The 22,904-nt window shown below is 43.7% G+C and overlaps 1 protein-coding gene and 1 long non-coding RNA gene across 3 annotated transcripts in view; one reads left to right on the forward strand and one right to left on the reverse strand.

Annotated features, from left to right (window-relative positions):
* LOC132449115 (insulin-like growth factor-binding protein 5) overlaps positions 1 to 7,774 on the reverse strand; it is a 13,781-nt gene extending 6,007 nt beyond the window's left edge. The window contains exon 1 of the mRNA XM_060040741.1: positions 6,900 to 7,774. Coding sequence (XP_059896724.1) covers positions 6,900 to 7,233 — 334 coding nt within the window. The 5' untranslated portion in view covers positions 7,234 to 7,774. The remainder of the gene's footprint in view (positions 1 to 6,899) is intronic.
* A 3,233-nt stretch (positions 7,775 to 11,007) lies between these two features.
* The window catches only part of LOC132449117 (uncharacterized), a 37,415-nt gene continuing 25,518 nt past the window's right edge, over positions 11,008 to 22,904 (forward strand). For both annotated transcript variants that reach the window (XR_009523515.1, XR_009523516.1), the window contains exons 1-2: positions 11,008 to 11,292; positions 11,641 to 11,820. This is a non-coding gene — a long non-coding RNA (uncharacterized LOC132449117). The remainder of the gene's footprint in view (positions 11,293 to 11,640; positions 11,821 to 22,904) is intronic.

Below are 22,904 nucleotides of genomic sequence, written 5' to 3' on the forward strand. Positions count from 1 at the left end.
GACAAGGAAATCTGCAGAGATGCGCCTGGGCTGGGGGTTGGGGGGCTGGGACAGAGACAGGCCTGCCGTCAATGTGGACAGAAACTTTTGTCTAGGATGGGCGGCATTATATAACCGATTAACATAAAGCAAATAAACTCTGTCGTATAAGAGGAATCAGGGACTGGGGTAACTATGTTTTTATTATTTGAATTATTTGAAGCAGACAGATTTGCCCTCCTCTCTCTCTTTGGTAAAAGACAAGACAACGGAGGGAAATAAAGCAATGGAGGATTGAACAAGGACATAGCTACTCCCAAGGAATTAAAATAGCCTGACACAGCATGGGTGTCTAGGGCATATGGGAGAGTGGGGGAGGTGGGTGTAGGGTGGTGGTGGGTAGTGGTGGGTGGTGGTGGGGGTGGGAGGTGATTACCAGAATCGGGTCTTTGGCTTCTGAGCTGCAGTGCTGCCTCTTTGAAACTAATCTCGGGACTCATGACTTGGCAGCGCCATGGTTTGTGTTTGGATATGTCCGCGTGTCTGCCTGCTCAGACTGCAAGGCCATAAACTGTTATAAATAAATACGCCACTCAAGCGCTCATCCATACATGATGCTTGTTGCCATGGTGAAGAAAAACTGTCTATTCATTTTTCTCTTAGCCGTCTTATTCATTCCACAGGTTCAATAGATCAGCTCTAGAAGGTATTTAACACAAACTGAAAATATCAATGAATGCGTGTCTCTCTTGCAGTTTGGCGTGAAGAATATTAATATGTAACGTAATTTGAGTAATGTTATGTTACGTTTTTAGGGGGCACGTTACCTGAGGACTACTATTGAAAGAGACCCCACTCTGCCCTTGTTGCCCAGTGTAGAGTGTATCCATTGTAAAGGACAACAGTCTCTCTCTCTCTCTCTCTCTCTCTCTCTCTCTCTCTCTCTCTCTCTCTCTCTCTCTCTCTCTCTCTCTCTCTCTCTCTCTCTCTCTCTCTCGCTCTCGCTCTCACTCACTCTCTCGCGCTCTCTCTCTCTCATTCTCACTAAATCAGTTGAATTCATCTTTTCTGAAGTGGGCCCTGCAGCCACAAAGAAAGAAAAAAAAATCACAATTTTTCCATGCTCTGGGTCCCCAGCTTGTAAAGCAAGCTTAGAGGGTCTGTGTTTAACTACTGAAACACAGCCAAGACTCTGGACACCGGCCACACTGCCTGGTCACGTGCAACCTCTCCATTCAGCTGAGCCCACGCAACATTGCTCTCTCTCTATCTCTGTGTCTCTCTCTCCGAGTCTCTCACCCTCTCTCTCTCTCTTCCTCTCTATGACTCCCACTCTGTCTCACCCTCTATCTCACTGTCTCTTGCTCTCTCTCTTGTACTCTCTCTTTGCCTCCCCCTCTGTCTCACTCTCTCTCTCCTCTCTCTGCTCTGTCTTTCACCTGCTGCCTCACCCTTTCTCTCTCTTTCGGTCTCTCTCTCTTCCTCAACTAATGAAGATTTCATTAGAACAAGAGGAGTGGAGGAGCCAAAAGAGGTGCACCTGATACTCTGTTTAAAAATTAACATCTGTGCTCAATTATTGCTTCATCAATATTACCCAGGATCGTCACGGAGGTGAATGCAAAGCCCAGAGAATAAAAAAAGTTATAAACCGCCTTCAAGAGATTCTCTCAAGAGTATGAGCTCCGATTAAACATTTGAGAGAAGCGCTTTTCCTTAGCTAAAATAACCTTGCCATCGTATTCCTAAAAGTAAAGGTACTGACCAACTTTATCGGCCATTTGTGCCTTCTTTTCCTTCAATGCATCATTAACGTGATCTTTGGTCAAATTAAAAAATAAATGCCTGGTCGTCTCAATGAAAAGACAAATGCCATTTAGAGGTCAATAGAAGTAAAAACGTTTAGCACCACTAGGATTTAGTCATTTAAAGGTCCAAATGTCAAATCCTCCCTTCTTCGGTTAGTATGTTTGACAATATGCATGAATCAGTGCACCTTTAACCAATGTAACCATGGCAGATCATTGTTGATGACAGCAACATGTTTAAGCATTGATGGACGTTATTCCCAATACTTCTAGTAAGGTTCGAATTTCTGGGCCAGTGGGAGATCTGGCCCTTTACTGCGGGAAATTCTACCCACTTCTGCCCATGGCCCGATAACCCCTGGCTTTCTGGAGCAGAAACACTGCAGCTGACAAGCCAGCAGATGAGTTATGCAAAATGCTACTACAGTATCGATTTTTTAGAATACTTAATTTTTGGTCCAAATTTGTTAAACGATTGACCATCAAAATCAAATATATTAATACCGCAACACCATACCTAACTACTGACAAGACGTAAAGATGATTTTCGTTTGTTTCAGCACAACAGAACTAATTCCCGCAGCCTTAACCCTACATTACCCTTGTTGCACAGTGTGTTCTGTACTGTTTCCGCAGGTTAGATGCAAGAGTTTGTGTTCTGCCAAGCACATTTTTTCAGCATCCTGGACTTCCAGGGAACAACTTTTCCCCATGGTATTGTGCTTACATATGTTCATCGCAATCAAATGGCTTCCTGTTTCTCTGAATGTTATAAATAACCCCGAGAACAATCCAAGTATTAGAATTTATATTTTAATGGATGAAGGGGGAGAATGAAGTGTGCAAAAGGTGAATATATTTCTTTTACAGCCTCTAGAGGTAAACTGTAGTTTAAAACTAAACCAGTTACATCAAAAAACATACAGTATCAGTGTTGTACAGATGGTCAAGTTAGGCTGCGCTCCTAATTTCGCTCTGAGGTCTCAACCCACATCTTGAGCTTGGCTCCTCAATAAGCCACATGGACAGGCGCAACCTGTTTTCGGGTCACGGCACCACAACACAATTGCTGGGTGTGACAATGTTCTGGCTCTCTCATGGCACCAGCAGCTATATTGGCTGGAAGTTAGGATTCCTGAGCTCACGTTCCGTGAGCAGAGAGCCTCCCAGAGACCTATAAAGAAAGATCCCTGGAGGGGGGGGAATGGAGGGACAAGCCAACATAAACACTGTTTTCGGGTTAACACTATGTTTGGTTTTGCAGTAGCCCACTCAATCAACTTTTTTTTATTGTGGCATTTATCTTGACCTTGGAATACCTGTCCCAAGGTCAGAGGTGGGGCCAGGAGTTGTTGGCCGGGGAACTATCATCATTTAGGGGCGTGAGGCAGGGGGTCGCCATTGGATGCCAGAGTTTCATGCAGAGTTTCTGACAAAACTGCCATGCCATGAGCGAAGGCTGAAGGCCAAGTTAATACAATCCACAGATTGTAGTGGTTGTGCACTAAAAATGCGCCAATCCAACTAGGGAACAGGGAAAGGGCAAGCATGTTGTAAATTAACTGGATTACATCTCAAATGTTCTGAATGGAGCACAGTGTGTATGCTAACCAGGTCAATAAAATAAATCTTAAATTTAAGGATTGTGTGCCGTGGACAATGCTAAAGTGACAATATCTACCCTGAAGGTATGTGTGTCCTTTGTGTCTTTTTCCCCACAGGCTCTACACAGTAATCCACTGTTCTGCCTTTCTAGGTTTTCAAACCTGTTAGAGTTGTGCCAAATCTCCATGCCCTTTTAGAGAGCGCCATGTGGGCATCCATAGTTGTCAGAGGCTCTTGACAGAGAAAGACTACTGTGTAAGCTGATGCACCTCACAGCTGTTCATGTTAGCAAGCCAGGTGTCTGTGAGCGGCATGCCGCACCAAGACTGCTGTAAAACTTTATAGGATGAAATCAGACAAGCGTGTCAGAGAAATCTTTCCCTCTACCATTGAAAGACTGGCACCTCGGAAGCAGATGTAAAGAAAAGAAAATCCCGAGCTTGATTCCTTCCATGTATCAAGTCAAACAGGTTTTCTCCGGCCGTTCTTAGGTAACAGAGGCCTGGGAAGGCGGTGGATTGACTCTTGGAAGTCCTTGCATGGTATCTCGATACGACAGATCTTGCATATCGTCATGGCAACTGAAATGGATCTCTGGTGGTTCGCGCTTGGCTCTGGTCTCTAGGCTTTCTCTCACACACAGAGCTACAATGTGCTAGCGATGGAATTGAAATGAAAATATCTTTGTTGTGTGCAAGTTCATTGTGAAAGTGTCAAGCGATACAAGCAGCTGTGGCCCAGGGTGTGTCCTGCAGTCATATTTTGTGCATTCAACGCATTGACCAGAGAATGATGGATGCTCTTCATTTTAAGTAGGAAGATAGAAAGAGCCATTCGATTATTTGCAATAAAAGCAAAGGGTTTACACAGCTGAAGCTCAAATTTCACCATTGTATGTGATTCATTGCCATCCTTCGCTCTGATGAACAAAAAACCAAACAATAATTTACTTTTCACCTGAACTGAATGAACTCAAACATTTCCAAGTGTTTGCCAGCAGAACAAATTGCCTTACATGAATAAGAAAATAGAGAAACCCTAACAGCAACACTACCGCTGCAAAGCCAATGCAGGGTTTCAACAGGTTTGACAAAGAAGGCTGCCAGGTTTCCTGCCGCATGTGAAATGAAAGGGCCTGGCGCGCCTGCCAGCGTACGATTAAAGTTCCCTGGATTTAGGAGCCCTTTCCTAATCATCTTTTTGTTTCTTGGCAAATAGCAATCTGTTCAAACATACGGTTCTTTCACGGAGCAGGGCCCAGAGGGGCGCCAGTTGCCTTGAAGTCATATCTCTTGGCAAAGACTTCCCATCTACCCACCAATCACTCACAAGGTCCAGAACTCTCCCCGCACCCTCCACCTCCACCTCCACCCAAACCCTAACTTACTCTCGACAAGATAAATCAACAGAACCAAGGACAACAGAAACACACGGAGACAATTGTCTCAACAATGTAGCTACCGTTTACCAGCTAGAGGTTCGATCCATCCGCCGTTCAATAACAATAGCAGCTATGATGCTACTACAACTAACACAAAACAATAACAAAGCTAGCTTGGTCAGACGACTTGGGAGTGATAGCGGTCGGTAGCTACCTCCCTCCCTCCCTCCCTCCCTCCCTCAGCACCGGCTGAGCGAGGGAAACAGCACAGACGGGCTGCAACCCCACACCACAGGAACCCAGCATGGCTTCAACTCACCCCGCCCCCTCCCCAGCCTCCCCCAACTCCTCCTCCACAACTGCCTCCCCCCCCCCCCCCCCCCTCCCCTCAGAGGGAGCTGCGCGGCCGACAGCTATGTTCATGGAACAGCAGAGAGCAGCGCCGTAGGCATTCTGCTGAATCACTGTGTTGCGACTGAGCGCCCGTGCAATAAATGCACCGCCCGGGGCCAGGAAAAGTGTCTGATTGCCACTGTGGACAGACGGAGGAGACGGCACTCATGCATGCACACCAACACACACACACAAACACACACACACACACACACACACACACACACACACACGAATGCAGTGCACACATGCATTTACACACATATACATAGACTCAAGTATACACTCTGATACATACATGTACACACATGCACACACACACACACACACACACACACACACACACACACACACACACACACACACACACACACACACACACACACACACACACACACACACACACACACACACACACACTTGGATCCATGTCTGAAGCGTGATCACTTTTAACCACTCTAAGCGACACAGGCCCAGACACAAACAGTTCTGGGCCTGTGTAAATACACACACCCCACAGGTCACGCTGAAAAATACACGCGCGTACACACAGACATGGACACACTTTTTTTCTTCAGCGCAACGATCCTAAGAACAAAGCTTGGCTTAAGGAGTACTTTGTATGTAAACGGCACGAATAGATTCAGCATCAGCACCTTGTGTCTAATGTTGTTTCAATTAATCCCATGGCGTCTGAAGGAGATGCGCTCTGCATACTAGGTGCGAGGAGCCCTCAGAGGCCGTCAACAGCCGAAAGGAGCCCGGCGGTATTTCATAGTATGTGGCATGAAGCCGAAACCTTTGGTGCTGCCCCCTACTTTTCCAGTTGACAAGTTAACAAATAACTCTGGAAGGACAGACATGCGGCTGAAAGTCAGGGTGCGCGCGCTCTCTCTCTCTCTCTCTCTCTCTCTCTCTCTCTCTCTCTCTCTCTCTCTCTCTCTCTCTCTCTCTCTCTCTCTCTCTCTCTCTCTCTCTCTCTCTCTCTCTCCCTCTCTCTCTCTCCCTCTCCCTCTCTGTAAATATCTCATATCTAAAATCTAGGCTGCTCAACCAACCCGCGGTAAAGGATCACATAGTCAAAAAGCAAACGCTCCAAGCGCATGTAATACGCTCTCTTTCGTGAGGTTGAAATGGAAAATAGCGAAGAAGGCAGGCTCTAAGGAGATAGAGAGGGAGACGAATGTGTATAACATAGACAGATAGACCACAGAGCTACGGTCTGCAATAAGATTGGCTAACGGGCCACAGTGCATCAGTAGGGTAGCGATATATTGTTGAGGCTTAGTGGTCGAGACTTTTCTATCTGCGCTCTGGGGACGGGGAGAACTGGAGCGATGCTGCAATTCGGGTATTTACGCACGAACGATCATGCACCTCCAACTCCAACTCAACCAAAACATTTCAAATCCGGCCAACTTATTCGCAAGTGTCTACCTCAAAGAGTGTTTTGTAAAAGTGTAAGAAGTGTCTGTTGCAAGCCTTAAGGTGCAATCTCTTTCTTCGGTGTTCGGTCACGGGGAGGCGCACGGTTTAATCGCGCCCGGGACGCGCTAATCAGACGGCACCTCTCGCCATCTGTCACACGCGACATGGTGTAAGCGCCCGATATTCCTCCATATCCCCTGCCAATGCACCCTCCCCGCCCTCTGACCCGTTATCTCCACCATGTCGTCCTGTGTGCGTGCGGCGGGGCGGCAGAAGAGCAGACGGCCGCGGCGAAGGCATCTTACCTATGGGAGGATGAGACGGTTTGTATCCTTTTTCGTTGGTGCACACGCCTCTGCCGTGGAGGAGGGCGTGTAGGGGCTTCTCCTCTCCGCTCCGCGGCAGACAGCGCAAGCCCTGGGTGCAGGTCCCGGTGTAAACCCCGCACGCCTGCCCCTCCGACAGGGCGCACGTGAGGCAGCAGCCACAGCCGGGCTCCTTGACCAGCTGGCACCCCAACGGCACCGGGGGGCACATGGACATCGCCTTGTCGTCGCAGGGCTCGCACGGCACGTAGGAGCCTAAGCAGCCGGACAGCCCCAGGACGAATGTCACCAAAAGGCAAAAACTCAAAAACATGTTTGCGGTGTGGTTGGAGAAAAATGTGCAAATTTGTCGCAAATATAAAAAGAAAAAATACTATATATAAATATATATATATATAGGCTTTATTCTAACGAACACACAAACGCGGTCCGATTCTGATAATCCAATTATTTTTTAAGCTAAAGCCCGAGAGTCTTCATCCAAACGAATGCGCTCTTGTCTGCTGAGAGGGGTGAACACTGACAGGCTGCAGTGCAGCATGCAACAACATCTATCACACACAGAACCAGTTCAAGCGGCGCGCTTTTCTCTGCCCAAGATCTGCCTTCTCCTGCAGCGGTATACACGCGAGTCTCTCACAGTAACACATACACGCCAAAAAATAAACACTCAACTTCTGCCCGAGCACCTTTTCTTTCCCCAAACGGATTCCGATACTCTCTCCACCCGAGAACTTTCCTGAGCTGCACTGATCCACTCGAGCACTGCCTTGCCTTTTTAAAAACAGCCGAGCCCGAGCCCCTAACTATGAATACGCGCAACAGAGGGGAAGGGAGGCGCACTTGTTCCACGCCTCGGCAGGGGGCCAGCCCTTTTCTTCAGCAGCCACATCGATCTCCACTCCTGCAGCAAGCAGCACAGAGATCGATCCTTCACGCCGTCGGCTCGGACGCCAATGTGTGCATGAGGGCAACAAACCAGATACATGCAGATTAAACGTGCCGCTTCCAAAAAGTTGCTGCAGGCTTTTTTTTGCTGTGGACAATCATTGTTTTAGAAGCTCTCTCCGCTGCGTCCCTGGGTAAAGCCCATCCCGTTGTTTCGTAGACCCCCCCACACACGCTGAAGGAATTCAAAACGGTCATCTTGTGCATCAGGATATCGATCGGGCGTTACACCACATATCATCGCTGCTGGATGATTGTTAACACACGTCGGTTTATCACTCTTCGGCTTCTTCGTCCTAAATCTTGGAGACTCTGAATTGGTTATGCGCCATTAAATCACGTCCCTCCAAATAAATGCACACACGCCGGTCTTACTGCAAGGCGTGGAAGGGGATTAAGAAAGGATGCGTTTTGAAAATGTTGTCCTGTTTGACTTGTGTAGGCCTAACCATATTTTCCAATGGTTTTCACTTGGATTATTGGTCGTTGATGATGCCTGTTCAATGGAATGGGGTTTGGATTAAAGCCTGCACCTGTTGACTTTTGGAACCCATTCTATGGGGACAGAATCATATATAGGCACACGTCCATGTGGACAGCGCTCCTCTGTGCTTGTGTGTGTGTGCGTGTGTTCGTGTGTGTGTGTGTGTGTGTGCGCGCGCGCGTGCGTGCGTGTGTGTGTGTGTGTGTGTGTGTGTGTGTGTGTGTGTGTGTGTGTGTGTGTGTGTGTGTGCTGGAGGGGTGGGGGGGGGGGGGGGGGGAGCGACAGGCTAGAGTGAGGGAGAATGTTGTTCAAAGCCCGGTTGTTCACGCCACGGCAATAGTCCAATAGTCCAGATCAGGGCGTAATTGTTCCAGCGTGTGTTTTCTCCCCGTATGCAAGTGCCCAAATGTTTCACGACGGATGAGGTTTCTGGACACAGATGCTGTCGGCCTGTTTCATTCGTCTGCCGGCCCCAAACAAAACCGGATAGTGGCTGCAAAACGTTCAAAGAGAATCATGTTGATTTTTTTAATCCATCAAAACTTCCCTTAATTTCATAATTCACCTCACCCCTCCCACCATTGATCATACATTTTAACCTTTTCCTCTGCCCCACAAGACATCGATTCCACTGCCGTGATTTATCTCCCACAGTACCATTGTTGACCAGTAGAAGGCGCTGTTAACACTGACAAGATCCTGTTCCTGGCCCCCGACACTGAACCCTGTTCTCATGACAAACTAATTGATCATCATCAACCATAGATTGCTTCAACACGAATCAAATATTTTCATAAATACAATACTTTTTCTGCATTACAACACACACACACAACGTGTGTGTGTTTTATGTGTATATTGTATGCATACATGTGTATATTGTTACTATGTCTGTTTTATTTGTGTGTGTGTAACTGTGTGTGAGTGTGTGTGTGTGTGTGTGTGTGTGTGTGTGTGTGTGTGTGTGTGTGTGTGTGTGTGTGTGTGTGTGTGTGTGAGTGTGTTTGTGTGCTTGCACATATGTTAAATATGTGTGTGTGTGTATGTATCTACAGTATGTGCGGGTATGTGTGTGTATGCATGTAGGCTACAGTATGCGTGTGTGTATGCATGCGTGTGTTTGTGTGTCTGTGTGTGTATGTGTTTGTGAAGTTCTGCTGCATCACATTTCTTTGAAGGCTGCATCGCTTTTGGCAGAAGTCCATGGAAAATGTGTTGCCAAGGTTGATATTGTCGTTTCTGTTGCAACAAACTAAATTTGATCCAACGGTGAAGCCTGTTAGTCAATACTTTTACCTGATTCCAAAGAATTGTGTTACATATGCTTATATTGAATATAAATCATATTACTAGTCATCATGGCCCTCGTCTGGCTTACACAATTCCTAATCTAATGCATTGAGGGTGGGTAGTCGTCACGTTTTGCATGTGTCTTGTAACCCAGTTCCAAACATCTATTATTTTTTCTCCTCATTATTGTAATGATGCAAACACTTATCAGGCTGTGTCTCAATTGCAAGTATGCTTTCTAAACAGGTACTACAGGAAAGGCAATTTTATGGAGGCATATTACCCATTTGTCACACTTCAGTTGAAGGCATTAAACATTCTAACCAGGATGCCTACCCTAGATTTAAAATAACGTCAAGGTTGGTCAGATGGTTCATTGGTCCGCGTAGGATATCCCATACGGCCTTGCGGCACAAACACAAAAGTAATGGTAATCTTCATCTATTTAATAAACACATGTGTTTTTCAATCAAACATCCAGTTAACTCTGGTTATCTGCGGTTTTGACGGTCATTCAATTTTGTTTGGTTGAAAGTCATTTCTTTCAACTGCTTAATTCCCCATTGTAAACCATATACTTTATTTTTCTTAGGTCACTTGTCACGCAATCTTACTAGGCTGTCTCACTAGTGAAGCGCAGAAGTCGGAACCCGAATAGAGTGGCGAAGTCACGCCCCTTCCGGTAGGGCTCATGGGACCTATGAGATCGAAAAATATGAATGGGTGTCAATGGAGAGAAAATAATTATTTTCTGGTCCCGGTCTTTATATGCCCTGGATTACACATATGTTGTTTGTGGATTTAAAGGATAATTTTTCATGCAAAGAGTTCGACCGTTTATTGTGCAATTGTTCAGATAAAGGCTGTAGAGAAAACACAACGAGAAAGACTACACGGCTCGTATGTGACGTCACGCTCCCTGCGACTGGCGTGGAGAAGACCGACAATCTTCCCATCGGCATAACTGAAACTCTGCACGTGCCCCGATTTATAATGGTTTTCACCTCTTTCGATGCTTTTATCCTCCCCTTGGAAAAAGCGGTGAAGTGGGGCAGAGAGATCGCCATCTCTGTGCCGAGTTCCAAGGGCGGGTGTGGTGACGTATATCATATGCGTCGAGAGCAGCGAAGAGCTGTAGTTCACAAAGCGGCCTCACATAAAACCTAAAATTATCAAACTTCTTCACGAACATTTTTAGTTTTCTTTGCATGAAAAATGATCATTTAAATCCACAAACAACATATGTGTAATCCAGGGCATATAAAGACTGGGACCAGAAAATAATTATTTTCTCTCCATTGACACCCATTCATATTTTTCGATCTCATAGGTCCCATGAGCCCTACCGGAAGGATGCATCGGTATCAGCGTACAGTCTTATCCAATGAGATTCAATTATTACATTAAGCACCGCCTTCCATTCGTGTTGTCAGCCAGCACGGGAGTCCAGCCAACATATCCCGCTTTATTACGTATTTTATTTGATTCATTTATTAAGTGGTAACATTTTAATAGGATAAATGCACGCATTGGAAGTGGAGGAGCGCTCTGTTTGACTTTTTAGCTGCTCTGATACGTTAATGCCATTAGCTTAGCTTTCCGTCGTGTGAGGCTGTATGTGTTGCTCAATAAAGGATTGTTTCAATTATTGTAAGTGATTAATCCTATTTGAATGTCACTTAGGTTTCATAATATTTAATTGTTTATACTGTTTATGGCTTGAATTTTCTGTCTGACGTTTGTACTTTGTTTAACTTTTGTTTCTCGAAAGGTAGTTTGTTATAAAACATTATGACGCTTTCAAGGCCATGTGTAAACAGTGCATGTTGTGTTACCAAGTCAAGCTGGGAAATTCCATAATTTCGTGAAGATCGAACTAAAGCATAGCTCATACATTGTTCCTGTTTAGTTTAAATTTGTCTTTCTCCATATATTGATGTATATTGTAGAAAGTTGTTATAGTTCATTAAATAACCTTAGTATATTTTGTTGATACAGGTCAAGGTCCTCATCTTGGTTTAGGCTTTTGGTAAACTTGGCTTGAGCTTGATGAAACAGTTCAGCGGTTCCTGAGCGATGTCCCAGATCCGTGAGCTTCAGTGGACCACGGCAAATTATCCTGATGTTGCGCTACCCAATTATGTTGAAGAAACCGAAACACCATTTGTGTCTCAAAAGGTCAGTAATAGCAAACAAACATTTGTTGAGCTTAAACTAATGTTTACGTTTCAATTCCTTTGTGTCTTTTGTGAGAATTGTTTTTGGCTGTTAAAATGTGGTTTGATATTTTTTTTCACGTTAAAGTTCAACTCTTCTTCCCATATTGGTTTTGATACCATTCCTTTCATGGTACTCTGTTTATCCTTAAGCTCCCTCAAACTATACAATTACAATTAGGGCCTTTTGCAGACGCTTTTACCCAAAGCGACTTACATCAGTTAATACACACATTGACACACCGACGGCAGAGTCAACAGCCAGCTCGTCAGGAGGCCGACCCATATAACTTACCTGTGAACTAACCAACACAAGTTGGTGACTTGCATACTGTATCAATGCTGAGATTGAGTTCATATGCTCTAATCTTCAACATTCTCTTAGTGTATAGTCTTTTTTTTGTAGCATCTATAAAAGTAGTAAAGATTACTGAACTTCCGTGAGATGGACACAAAAACCAAACCAAGAGAGCCAAAATTACACAAACACTCAAAGACACACAAACATTTCCATAATTGAAGGCGTGCAGATAGGTGTTGTTGTGTCTATCGTTGCGAGGCCGACGGCAGGGGCCCGGGTGTTTGTTTACTCTCATGAATTAGACTGAGTCATGCAGAAATAGAGTGCGACAGATAACCCGAAACAAAATTGTTAGTTAAGATGCTTTATAGCGGTGTTTCTCAACTGGGTAAGCATTGGGACTCGCATGTGTTTATTAGTCATCAAGTGATGACCCAAATTTTGTTTTTATTTACCAATATTGCAGTAATCAACTTTGCCTCATGAAGTGTTAAACATTGAACAAGAAAAAAGCTGCAACAATCTGGCCCATATAAGTCATATATGACCCACCAATTGAGATTCTGTATCCTCTTCTAAAAAGTAATATACAGTTGGGAATTACCGCTTAAAAGGTATTGTTTGTATTTTCTGTCTGCTAAGGGTTCTCAATTGCATCAATAACAAATATGTGGTTTGATTAGGTTGTGAAGTAGTCTGGGATCTGTAGTCTGTTGGGGAGTGGTCTTCACCACCGTTAATGATGAAAATCTATCTAACGTGACATATGTAGCATAAGGGTTTCTGTCACCAAGGGTAAAGGATGCGGTAGCTTGTGCTTTAAGACCATTTAAGAGTATAATGAGTATAATGAAAAAAACAGTTGAGAGTCAATGTTGAAGCAATGTATGACCATTATTTGATAACCCTGGCTTAGAGCTTATTCAAGAAATAACAGAGCAAGACAATCGGAAACGAGTCGCTAAGCTGGAAAAGCAGTTTGTAGCAAGCAAATTCCCACTAGGTAACTCTTACAGGGCTCCTGCTCCAATTTGCCATGTAGGATATCTATCCTTGAGTATGTGTGTGTGGTGACGGTTACTTTGACCTGCGCACACTGATGGCTCAATGTGGAACACTGGCGCAGCCTCACCCAGCCCCAGAGTACATTCAGTGAACTTTGGCCAGGTGAGGCTGCCTAAACCAGCCATCAACCACGCAGTGGTTCTGCAGACCAGCTTGGATCTTGTATTTCTTTCTTAATATTTAAATAAAGGTCTAAAACTGTATTCTGCGATATCCTGATCCCTTTTCTTGTGGGAGTTAAAGTGTTGTACTTTCCACAATTGTATGCCGACAAGGTTATCCATGGTCAGAACAATCATTCAAAAAACATGAATGCTGTTATAACGATACCGTTAGCATTAGCCTGGTGAATGGTATGAGCCACTTGTCATTGTATATTGAATAATTTAAGAATATTACTTAATAGAATACATAACATAGGTCTAGTTATTTCTATATGTTTTAATTGTACATATCATATCTTTTTCTTTAATGCATATGATTTTCTTATGTTTTTTTTTACCCAAATACATTTTAAAACCAGCCCTGGCAACCAATCTCTAAATAACACTGTTTAGATGCTAAACTAAATTGGCAATAGCAATAACAAAATAGAAAAGATAATATAGTGGTACAGATTGCGATGCAGATCCACAGCTAGGTCAAACTTCCCTCGTTGACTGAGCTTTCTTGCATGATTTAATGTTGTGAGACGTATTGTTGACTAACTTTACAGAGGCATATGACATGGGCTCCCATTCGGTGCTGGAATCACCAGCCCTTCATGTTGCATTACCCATTTTTCTGTAGTCTTGAACAGACATTCGGCTATGGAGAGGAAGTGTTTTTATTTATGTCAATCTCTATCTAGGGCTGTGCCAATTTATTTTGAATAATCTCCCTCAAACAAAAATATTCATGCGTCAAACTCCTCTCCTCCCCTTTCCGCCTTGTTCACATGCGGCACTTGTCGTACCAAAGCAGGAGGGGGGAGCGGAGAGGAGAGGCATTTAGGGCAGGGGGGCTGTCCTGTTGGTTGCAATCTGCAACCTCACCACTTGAAGGCACTAAATCTGACATGCCGCACCTTTAGGATAAGATACGTATTCCCTCGAATATACGATTTTTGTAAGTTAGTTTTCAAAAGTGTTGTACAAAAGCTATATATTACAAGTTTAGGTAGGCTCCGATCCCCTCCATTTTCTTATTTGCTTTATTAATAGTGGTTGCTATGGTGGTGGGCAACAGTAAATGGGAGATTTCAAGATTGTCCCGTTTGAGTAGCTCTGTGATGGAAACAGCAGAGATTGAGATAAAGTGGTCATTAAATATGAAATACTACACAGTTGGCTCAATCACTCTCTTTTGAGTTTCCCGAAGTTTCCAAATATCTTTCCAAAACACTTCCTTTTCAAAGTATAAAAGAAAACTAAGAGATAGGAAGGGGAGAAGGATCACAAGAAAGGAGTAGAAAAGAGGCTAATAAAGTGAAAGGATAAACCAAGTGAGAAAGGGACTTGCATCAGGGTGTATACGTACGTATGTGCGTGGGAGCACTGTGGGAAGGTTAATCTGAGTGAAACTGATTCATAGCCAAACCCTAAGCATCAAGCAGCTAGCCATGGTGATGTACAGTATTTATAGTTACCCCTCCCGACGGTTTTCCCTTGTTTAACGTTCAAGAAAGTCTCATCTTAATCCATTCAAATATACTGTACAAATCCCCTTTATTTTCTACCTCCTACGTAGTTTCTGACACTCCATTCAACGCTTGCATACCAAAGGCCAACCTGAATGTTTGACAGTGTCTTGGAGCAACAGGTTCCTACAACAACCAAGCTGACAAATGTTTGAACTTTCAAATTGAGTGCTGTTCTAGTTTTGCTCAAACAGTCTCAAACAATCAAGTCAGCCATTTCGTCTGTGCTCTTAATGAAAACACACAATCAGATTCTGTTGCTGGGAATGGGTCAACTCACCATTAAGGGTCAGAACTATTTCATGATGAATGAATTCATAATGCTTGCTGCTCACATGAGAGTAAGGTTCAAACATGTTCATAGGCCAAAAATAGCTTTGCCAGATGCCATATTTAGACCTTGATTTATATTTAGCATTCACTCGGCTAAAATAACATATTACATATAAGGAATAAAATAATGAAGTTTGATTATTCACTTTCTATATAGTTTGGGACTTATTAAGTTTCCCTTGTGCATTTGATCTGTGCTCACCTAGGGAGGCTAGTGGAATAGATGGCTTTTATATTGCAGGGTGCTAAAAATAAAATTTTACAGAAGAGAACACCTACCAAATTATATTTGGACAGTTTGCCCTTTTTACATTAAATATCAAACAAGGCCCTCCAAACGCACAGCTCTGTATTGGTTGTGAGATTGTACAGTAGAGGAACTTGGTACAGTATAAAGCCAAAGTCAGGGCTTTGATACTCGAATATCACGGGTACCAGGCCAACCTTTTGGATATGAACACCACGTTGGCTGAAACAAGACGGATTCTCTCAGGCTGGCTGGAAAGGGCTGTATAGGTTACCAGATCCCTGTACCCGACTAGCAAGGATATCACATGCCCCCTAGCTAAGTATGCCTGTGTGTGTGTGTGTGTGTGTGTGTGTGTGTGTGTGTGTGTGTGTGTGTGTGTGTGTGTGTGTGTGTGTGTGTGTGTGTGTGTGTGTGTGTGTGTGTGTGTGTGTGTGTGTGTGTGTGTGTGCACTCATGTGTGCCACAGTGCAAAAGAAAGGAATAGAAGAAGGGTGGAGGAGTGACCGAAAGTGAGCTGGAAAAGATTTATTGATTATTTAATTTAATTTGGTGAGGAAGTTAATGACCTGGGATCTGTCCACTAAAATGAGGTGCTGGAGAGCAATACAGAAATAGGTGTGGGTGACAGTCTTTTGGAACCACATTGCAGAAACAATGTTGTGTTTTGTGGCCTTCTTGCGTCGTTAGATTTTTCCTTCGATTTTAGGGTTTACATTTTGTTGCCATCTGTTGGTCATTTTAGAGACAAGCTTCGATTCATTCATTCATTTCACACTCATTCTTAAGCAACTGACAAAGCAGCACCACGACCACCTACATTACTGCTATCAGAACAATCAGCTCCTAGACCACCCACACTGTCATTAACACTACCTCAGCCACCATGACCAACACCAACACCATTTCATCCACCCCCTTACTACCATGACTAAAGCCAGACAACATCACTATCACCATCAACCTCATTATCACCATCACACCACCAACTACCTCTCCACATCTTTACCACCACCATCACCAGCGCCAGCATGGTCTCCACTCCCCTCACCCAAAAAACACCACTACTATTACCCCATCTCCACCACCACAACCTCTCTCACCATCTCCACCAACTTTCAGACAACCTAGTTGTCTGTAACGTTTGCAATGACATATGACGTCATTCCACCCCCCCAGTCATCACATTCTCCAATCAAAGCTTATCTGACACCTATCTGACCACCCACACTATGACATGAACATATACTGAGGAACTCGTACAACGACTACATTGTTGTAAAGCACAATGGTGACTTTGCTGCCCGCTGAAGAGAAGTTCTAGCAGAAAGCTGTGGCCAGCTGTCGCTATGAGCCACATTATGTTGGGAATGTTAAGGTGGATTCCCCGTTTGGCTGTGGCTCAAAAAAGCAAAGCACCAAAAAAAGAAACATTTGGCTTAAGTGAAAATCGCAAATTACACCCCAAATGTCGGTCTGAAGGTATTTAGCTAACTGCAAACATTAAAGTTTGCCTCTGGATGTGAGTTGTCCAGTTTTTTTGATTAAAGAGTGGGTTTGAATTTTGATTTGGTCAAGGCTTCGGTCGTGTCTGCATTGCTACACAGAATCCCAAATGGGCCTGAATGGACATAGAGGCTTTTGCAGAGTATGTAATTACATAGTCAATTATTCGGTGGGTCTGAACCAAAACATTAAGGTATTCATTTTCAAACCCAGCTTTCAAGGAAGCCTCTGGCATTGGAACGCAACAGTATATATATAATAAAGCAACCTTCAGAATGCTGGAACGTTGTACCTGGAAGTGGTTTGTTTTCCTTGCAAAACTGGGTCACGTTTTTTTACTGTTATTATTGTTTCACAGGATCTTATTGGTCGCACTAAATATATATTGTGCAACGGTGAAACGCTAAATCATAATTGTAAAAGTCAATGTCAGTATCCTATCCCAGACGAAAAGCACTGAGGCGAGCTAGCCCTAACCGAAACCCAAGGGATGGAAACCATGACAACAAATGTTACACGTACTACAGTTATATTCTGAGAAAATAAGGAGGATGATTCGGTGAACTCTTGAGAACCACCAGTTAAAAAACAGTTTAAAGTATGCTGGCTTCGGCGCCAAACCGGCCAGGCACATCGTGTCAACATTGCTTTCTCGAGAGTTTGTTGTCTTGTGCAATCCAACAAAGATCTGCCTGAATACAGAGCATATCAGTCTATTTGTCATTAAACGGATACACAGCCCAAGATAATTTACATGAAGCAACACAAACACAAGTTTCGTGTTAAATCATCATTATTACCAAACATTATATTATACAATGTTAACCATATTGAGAAACATTGCAATCGCTGCTTTGGGTGTATTTATATTAGTCTTCCGTCAAGTCCCCACAGAGAATAGTACACAAAAACAAATAATACAGCAATGTTGTTCAGGCCCAAAACCAAAGGAACTGCAATAATTTCTGCTTACATTCTTCATTGATTATCCACATTAAAAGTACATTCATTCATATTTCCATGAATCACTGTTGCACAAACAGTGCAACACTAGAAATTGAATAACTAGTTTTGAGTTGATTTTGACATTATTGTCCGTAGCACCTTTAGAAGATTGAGACAGAAATTATTGTATGTTATTGTATGTCTGAAGGTCTTGGCCATAGGTGTAATTGGATCTAGGGAATGTATTTTCACAGGGATTCAGACAAGGGATAGACGGATATTGATTCTAGGAAAATATCTAATCTTAAATTGAAATAGAGTATCCAATATGTTTTGGCATTCCAGCGTCATAAAAAAATAGTTTGGGAAGATGAAGAGTATACTTGGTTTGAATGTACAGTATGTGCACATGAATACAATGCAGTGTGTTTGGTAAGCAGTGGCTCAGAAGGTCGAGCGGGCGGTCTGGCCACCGGAGGTTTGCTGGTTTGATTCCTGTGTCGAGGCGTCCCTGAAAAAGACCCCTTATCCTAACTGCCCCCGACAAGCGGGCTGATGCCTTACATAGCATGTCTTCCATCGTTGTATGAATGGGTGAATGGGAGGCAATAATCATTTTCAGTGGCCCTTCTTTAGAAAACAACTATATAAATGCAGTCCTTATAGCAAAAAATAGGATGAAAATACGACTTTAGAAATTTCGATAGATTTCTATATAGTTAGTTTGAAAGTAATATTGCTACCATTGAAAGACTTACATAACTCCATGCAAACAGACAGACTGACATACTGACAAACAGACACACTATTTGTAATCATCCAATATTTTATTGCTGAAGGACTGCATTCAAACCAGTAAGTAAACTGGCTCCATCCAGGTCAGCAAGGACTTATGGTGTAGAGATTATATAGTCATTATGATTTGAGGTAGTTCTGCAGTCTCCTCTTTATTACATCTGCCCTCCCTCCAAGCCCATGCAATAGATTTGTCACTCGACTTGATGTTACCACCAAAGTGCTTGTGATAAGTTACCATAGCAAGTCAACAATTAGTGGTTTGAAAAGCACTAGTCCACCCCAAAACATCCATCTGATAATGGAAGGTTTGAGCACTCGAATGAGCCACCTCATGAATTATGACCAAGGGGAGCCAGTTTGCTAATCCAAACATCAGCTCAATTTTAATAGGGCGTAGGCCAAGGAGATGGCTCTAATGGAAGATTATGAGGTAGGGAGGGAGTCAAGCAACCCTCATGGAGCCCTCACCCTGGGCTAACCCTTAACCTCGGCCAGAACCACTGATTCATGAAACATCATACTTGGAATATACAATTTTATATTTATTTTAAAAACAATGGTTGCGTAGATCTGTATCACCGACTGCAAGCAACCCGCGTAGATATAAATCAAATTAGAGCAATGAAACGTGGGGATTGAAGCCTATATTTTATGTATAATAAATCTCTTTATCCACCCTACTGCTGACCTGAGGTGAGGGCCAAGATAAAAGAAAATAAAGGGGGCTGAGTGTTTTTTCTATTCATTTTATGAGGCAGAGAAATATGGCCTGTAACTACAGTTTGACCAAAAAAAACCACTTATTCTTGTTGAAATGTTGTTTATAATTTAACCAAACCACGATGCCTTCTTTAAAAAAATAAACAGTGTTGGTTGAAATTAAGTTTCTTAAGATCTCCAATCCCCAGCTGGGCTAGGCCAGGGCCAAGGCCCCCGGCCGGCTTGATTGGCTCGCTTAATTACCCAGAGGCCTCGGGGTGAAGGAGTGCTGGGGTGAGGGGTTATTTGTATCCCAAGAGTATGTGCGTCGCCACAGGTCATGGGCTTGGGGGTGGGTAGTGGGCCGGCTGGTTTGGGGCGATTGGTGGAGTGTTTCTAGATTGGTGGTGGGGTTGATGGTGGGGCTGGATAGGGGGTTGCTCAAGGGTCTCCGTCAACATTTCGGCATGCTTTCAACATGTGCCTGCTGAACCCTGCACGGGGATCGCCTTGCACTCATTTAGAGGGTCAGGACTTGTGTAACCCCCGGTGCCTTTTGCTTAACTCAACCCTTGACCTCCTCCTGGACACTTGCTCAGACCTGAGCCCCCAACAATAGGCCCCTTTCAGAGCCCGGCAACCTGTAGAACATCTGGTAGTGCGGACTGGGGCAGACCCAGGGAGTCGATCACCGAGCTAAAGATCCTGGCAGTATTCAAAGTACAAATTGAGGTATTTAATTAGTAAGAAGGTTAGTTACTCTGTTAGCACATTTTGGTATCTTCAATGCTCTCTCATATAATGTTCAATGTATTTGTATATCTACATTTATTTGAGGGTTTATGTTACGTGCATGTGTCAATGTGTGTGTGTGCGTGTGCCTGCTCATGTGTATGTGTGTAGGATATATACACACCATGCATATGTGGTATATTTACAATTTCCTGCTGCAAATTATCACACTCAGGCTGCAGTTATACAGATTCATAATTCATGTGCTCCGCGAGCATTGTAATCACCCGAGGGCTATTGATGTATCATTTTCAAGAGTAGGCCAACATCGATTTTCTTTTTCTAATGAGGTACATTTTTCATCCCACCCCCCCCCTGGAAACACTGCAGTAGGCTTCTCTCCTCCTCCCCTTCTCTCTCCTCCCATGCGCGGTGCAGCCTCCCTGCTTGGTAGAGCATAGTGGGGTGAGCGAGGCCTCTTCCTTTGTAAGCCTCTCGTGACAGGACAGAGGCACCCCAGGCACTCCTGCAGCAGGCAGGGCAAGCCGTGGCAGGACCTGATGAGTCACCGTAAGGAAAAGTGCTGACATGCAATAGAGGCTCCTCTCTGCCTTCTCCCTCGCCTCACACAGGGAAAACAAAAGCAGCCCAGAACCCTGCCCCCCCCCCCCCTGTCCCCCCACCCCCCGCCAGCTGTACCATAAAAGACGGTCACAAACTGTAAAAGTTTTGTGGACGCAGGTTTTTGCTTTTTTTTTTGCTTTACTTTGTGTTTTTCATTGTCTCTCGCTCGGTTGTTATACTTTAAATTCTGGATTGCCGAGGTAGACAATATTTCTTTGTTCAAGATCCGCTGTAGTGCTTGCAGACTGCAACCAAACAATGAAAGAGGTAGAAATTATAGTGGGTAAAAAGACGCCGCAGATTACTTTTATTTTTATTTTCCTGGTCCTCAGGTAGATGCAGGGTGATTGATTTTTTTCACTTTGTGATTTAAAGGGACCTTTGACAGGCTTTTTTGTTTGGTTTGTCCAAATCTGAATCACATTTTATACTTTTGGTTTGTTATGAATTAGTCTGGTTGGGTTTCCACACTGCACAAATGTAAGCGGACCAAATGCCTAATTTTATCTTGCTGAGGGGCGTGTACCAAGCCGTCTTTCTCATTGGTGTTAAGTCTTGTGAGCTGCCACTTCTAGGCAGTAAATCGCTGGAATACTGACCAGGTTCTGTTTACCTTTACCTGGCAGGCACCAGTCTAGAGTTTAAATATGTTTTTATGTTTGTGGACTTTATTCTTCTGCTTTATTAGTGTTTTTCGGCCCAGAAGGCATGCAAAACATAGAGTGACATCTAGTGAAAATAAACATCATGTGATTTATTTGTATCCCTTTTCTGAGTATACCTTTTTTATAATGTCTAGGCCTTCTGTCAGTTCACCCAAGTTTTTTCTATAATATCAATGTTTTGAATCCCTTTTGTACTTTGCTTTGGGAATCTAACTATTTAATATTAGGTAGTACAAGAATGCTTTCAAATAAATACTGCGCAGCTGGACTCACCCGGCAAAATTTGCCTCGACCTGACAGAAGGCCTATAAATATAAAATATGTTCTGTTCGTTTTGACAAATAGTTCTTGCATTTAGGTCAGATTGCGTTCTCATTCCAACGGTAACCAATCTAATCCAATTGGGTTGGACTGGTAAAAGTCAGGTTGCCTTGGCCTACACCAGAGCTCACTTATGTTCACAAGTGCCCTCCTAACCGTACCAGCAACGAACAAAATGTGTGCATGTGAAAGTGCACTTATTGTCTCTTGCTCAGTTGCAATTTTTGTGGGTTGTGGATTCAGTTACTTTGAATTTTAGGCAACTGGAACAAGTATTTTCCCTTGTCCGAGTTGGTGTAGGTTTTTTTTTAACTTTATGATTTGTATTGTCTCATGCTTTAGTTGTAATTCTGTGGGTTGTGGATTGCTTGGAGGTATACAATCTACTTTGTCAAGGCGAGGCAGTAGAACTTGAGGTTTGGGGGTAACCGGGGCATTCAGTTGAATGGTAGGTCGAAAGATTTGCCTAACATTTCCTTTTTTTCTTTTGACGGCTCACAAATGTCACATTTTAACTGGAGCAACTGCACAACTTCAGTGTGTGTGTGTATGTGGGTCCATGGAGGCATCATTGACTGTGTTTGCGAGCGTGCCTATGTGAATTTGTGTATGAAGGCCAGCATGAGGTAATCCCAGTATTGCATGCCTGCTAACCATACGCATATCCCACTGTGTTCTGCTATGGGCATCTCAAGCCCCTTGGACCCTCCATGTGTTTTGGGGCAAAATATCCCAAAAAAATAATCGTCCGGTACAGTGATGTTAAATGTTGCTGCTATTCTGATTATTCCTAGTTTTCATGGCAGTGACATCGCTATGGTTACCTCATTGATCATGTGATCGTTTTCCCCCTTGGGTTGACAAACACTAAGAAATTCCTAAATAAGTGTGTGTGTGTGTGTGTGTGTGTGTGTGTGTGTGTGTGTGTGTGTGTGTGTGTGTGTGTGTGTGTGTGTGTGTGTGTGTGTGTGTGTGTGTGTGTGTGTGTGTGTGTGTGTGTGTGTGTGTGTGTTGCCTCTCCCGGGGAAAAAAAGGACACTTCAACCAAACGCTGTGGTGTTCTGGTTATGCTTAGCTGTCATATTAGGTCATATTTATGATGTTCTCTGCTAATTATCTTTTGGATTATTCA

The sequence above is a fragment of the Gadus macrocephalus genome, chromosome 20 (genome assembly GCF_031168955.1).
Source record: "Gadus macrocephalus chromosome 20, ASM3116895v1".
Classification (NCBI taxonomy): Eukaryota; Metazoa; Chordata; class Actinopteri; order Gadiformes; family Gadidae; genus Gadus; species Gadus macrocephalus.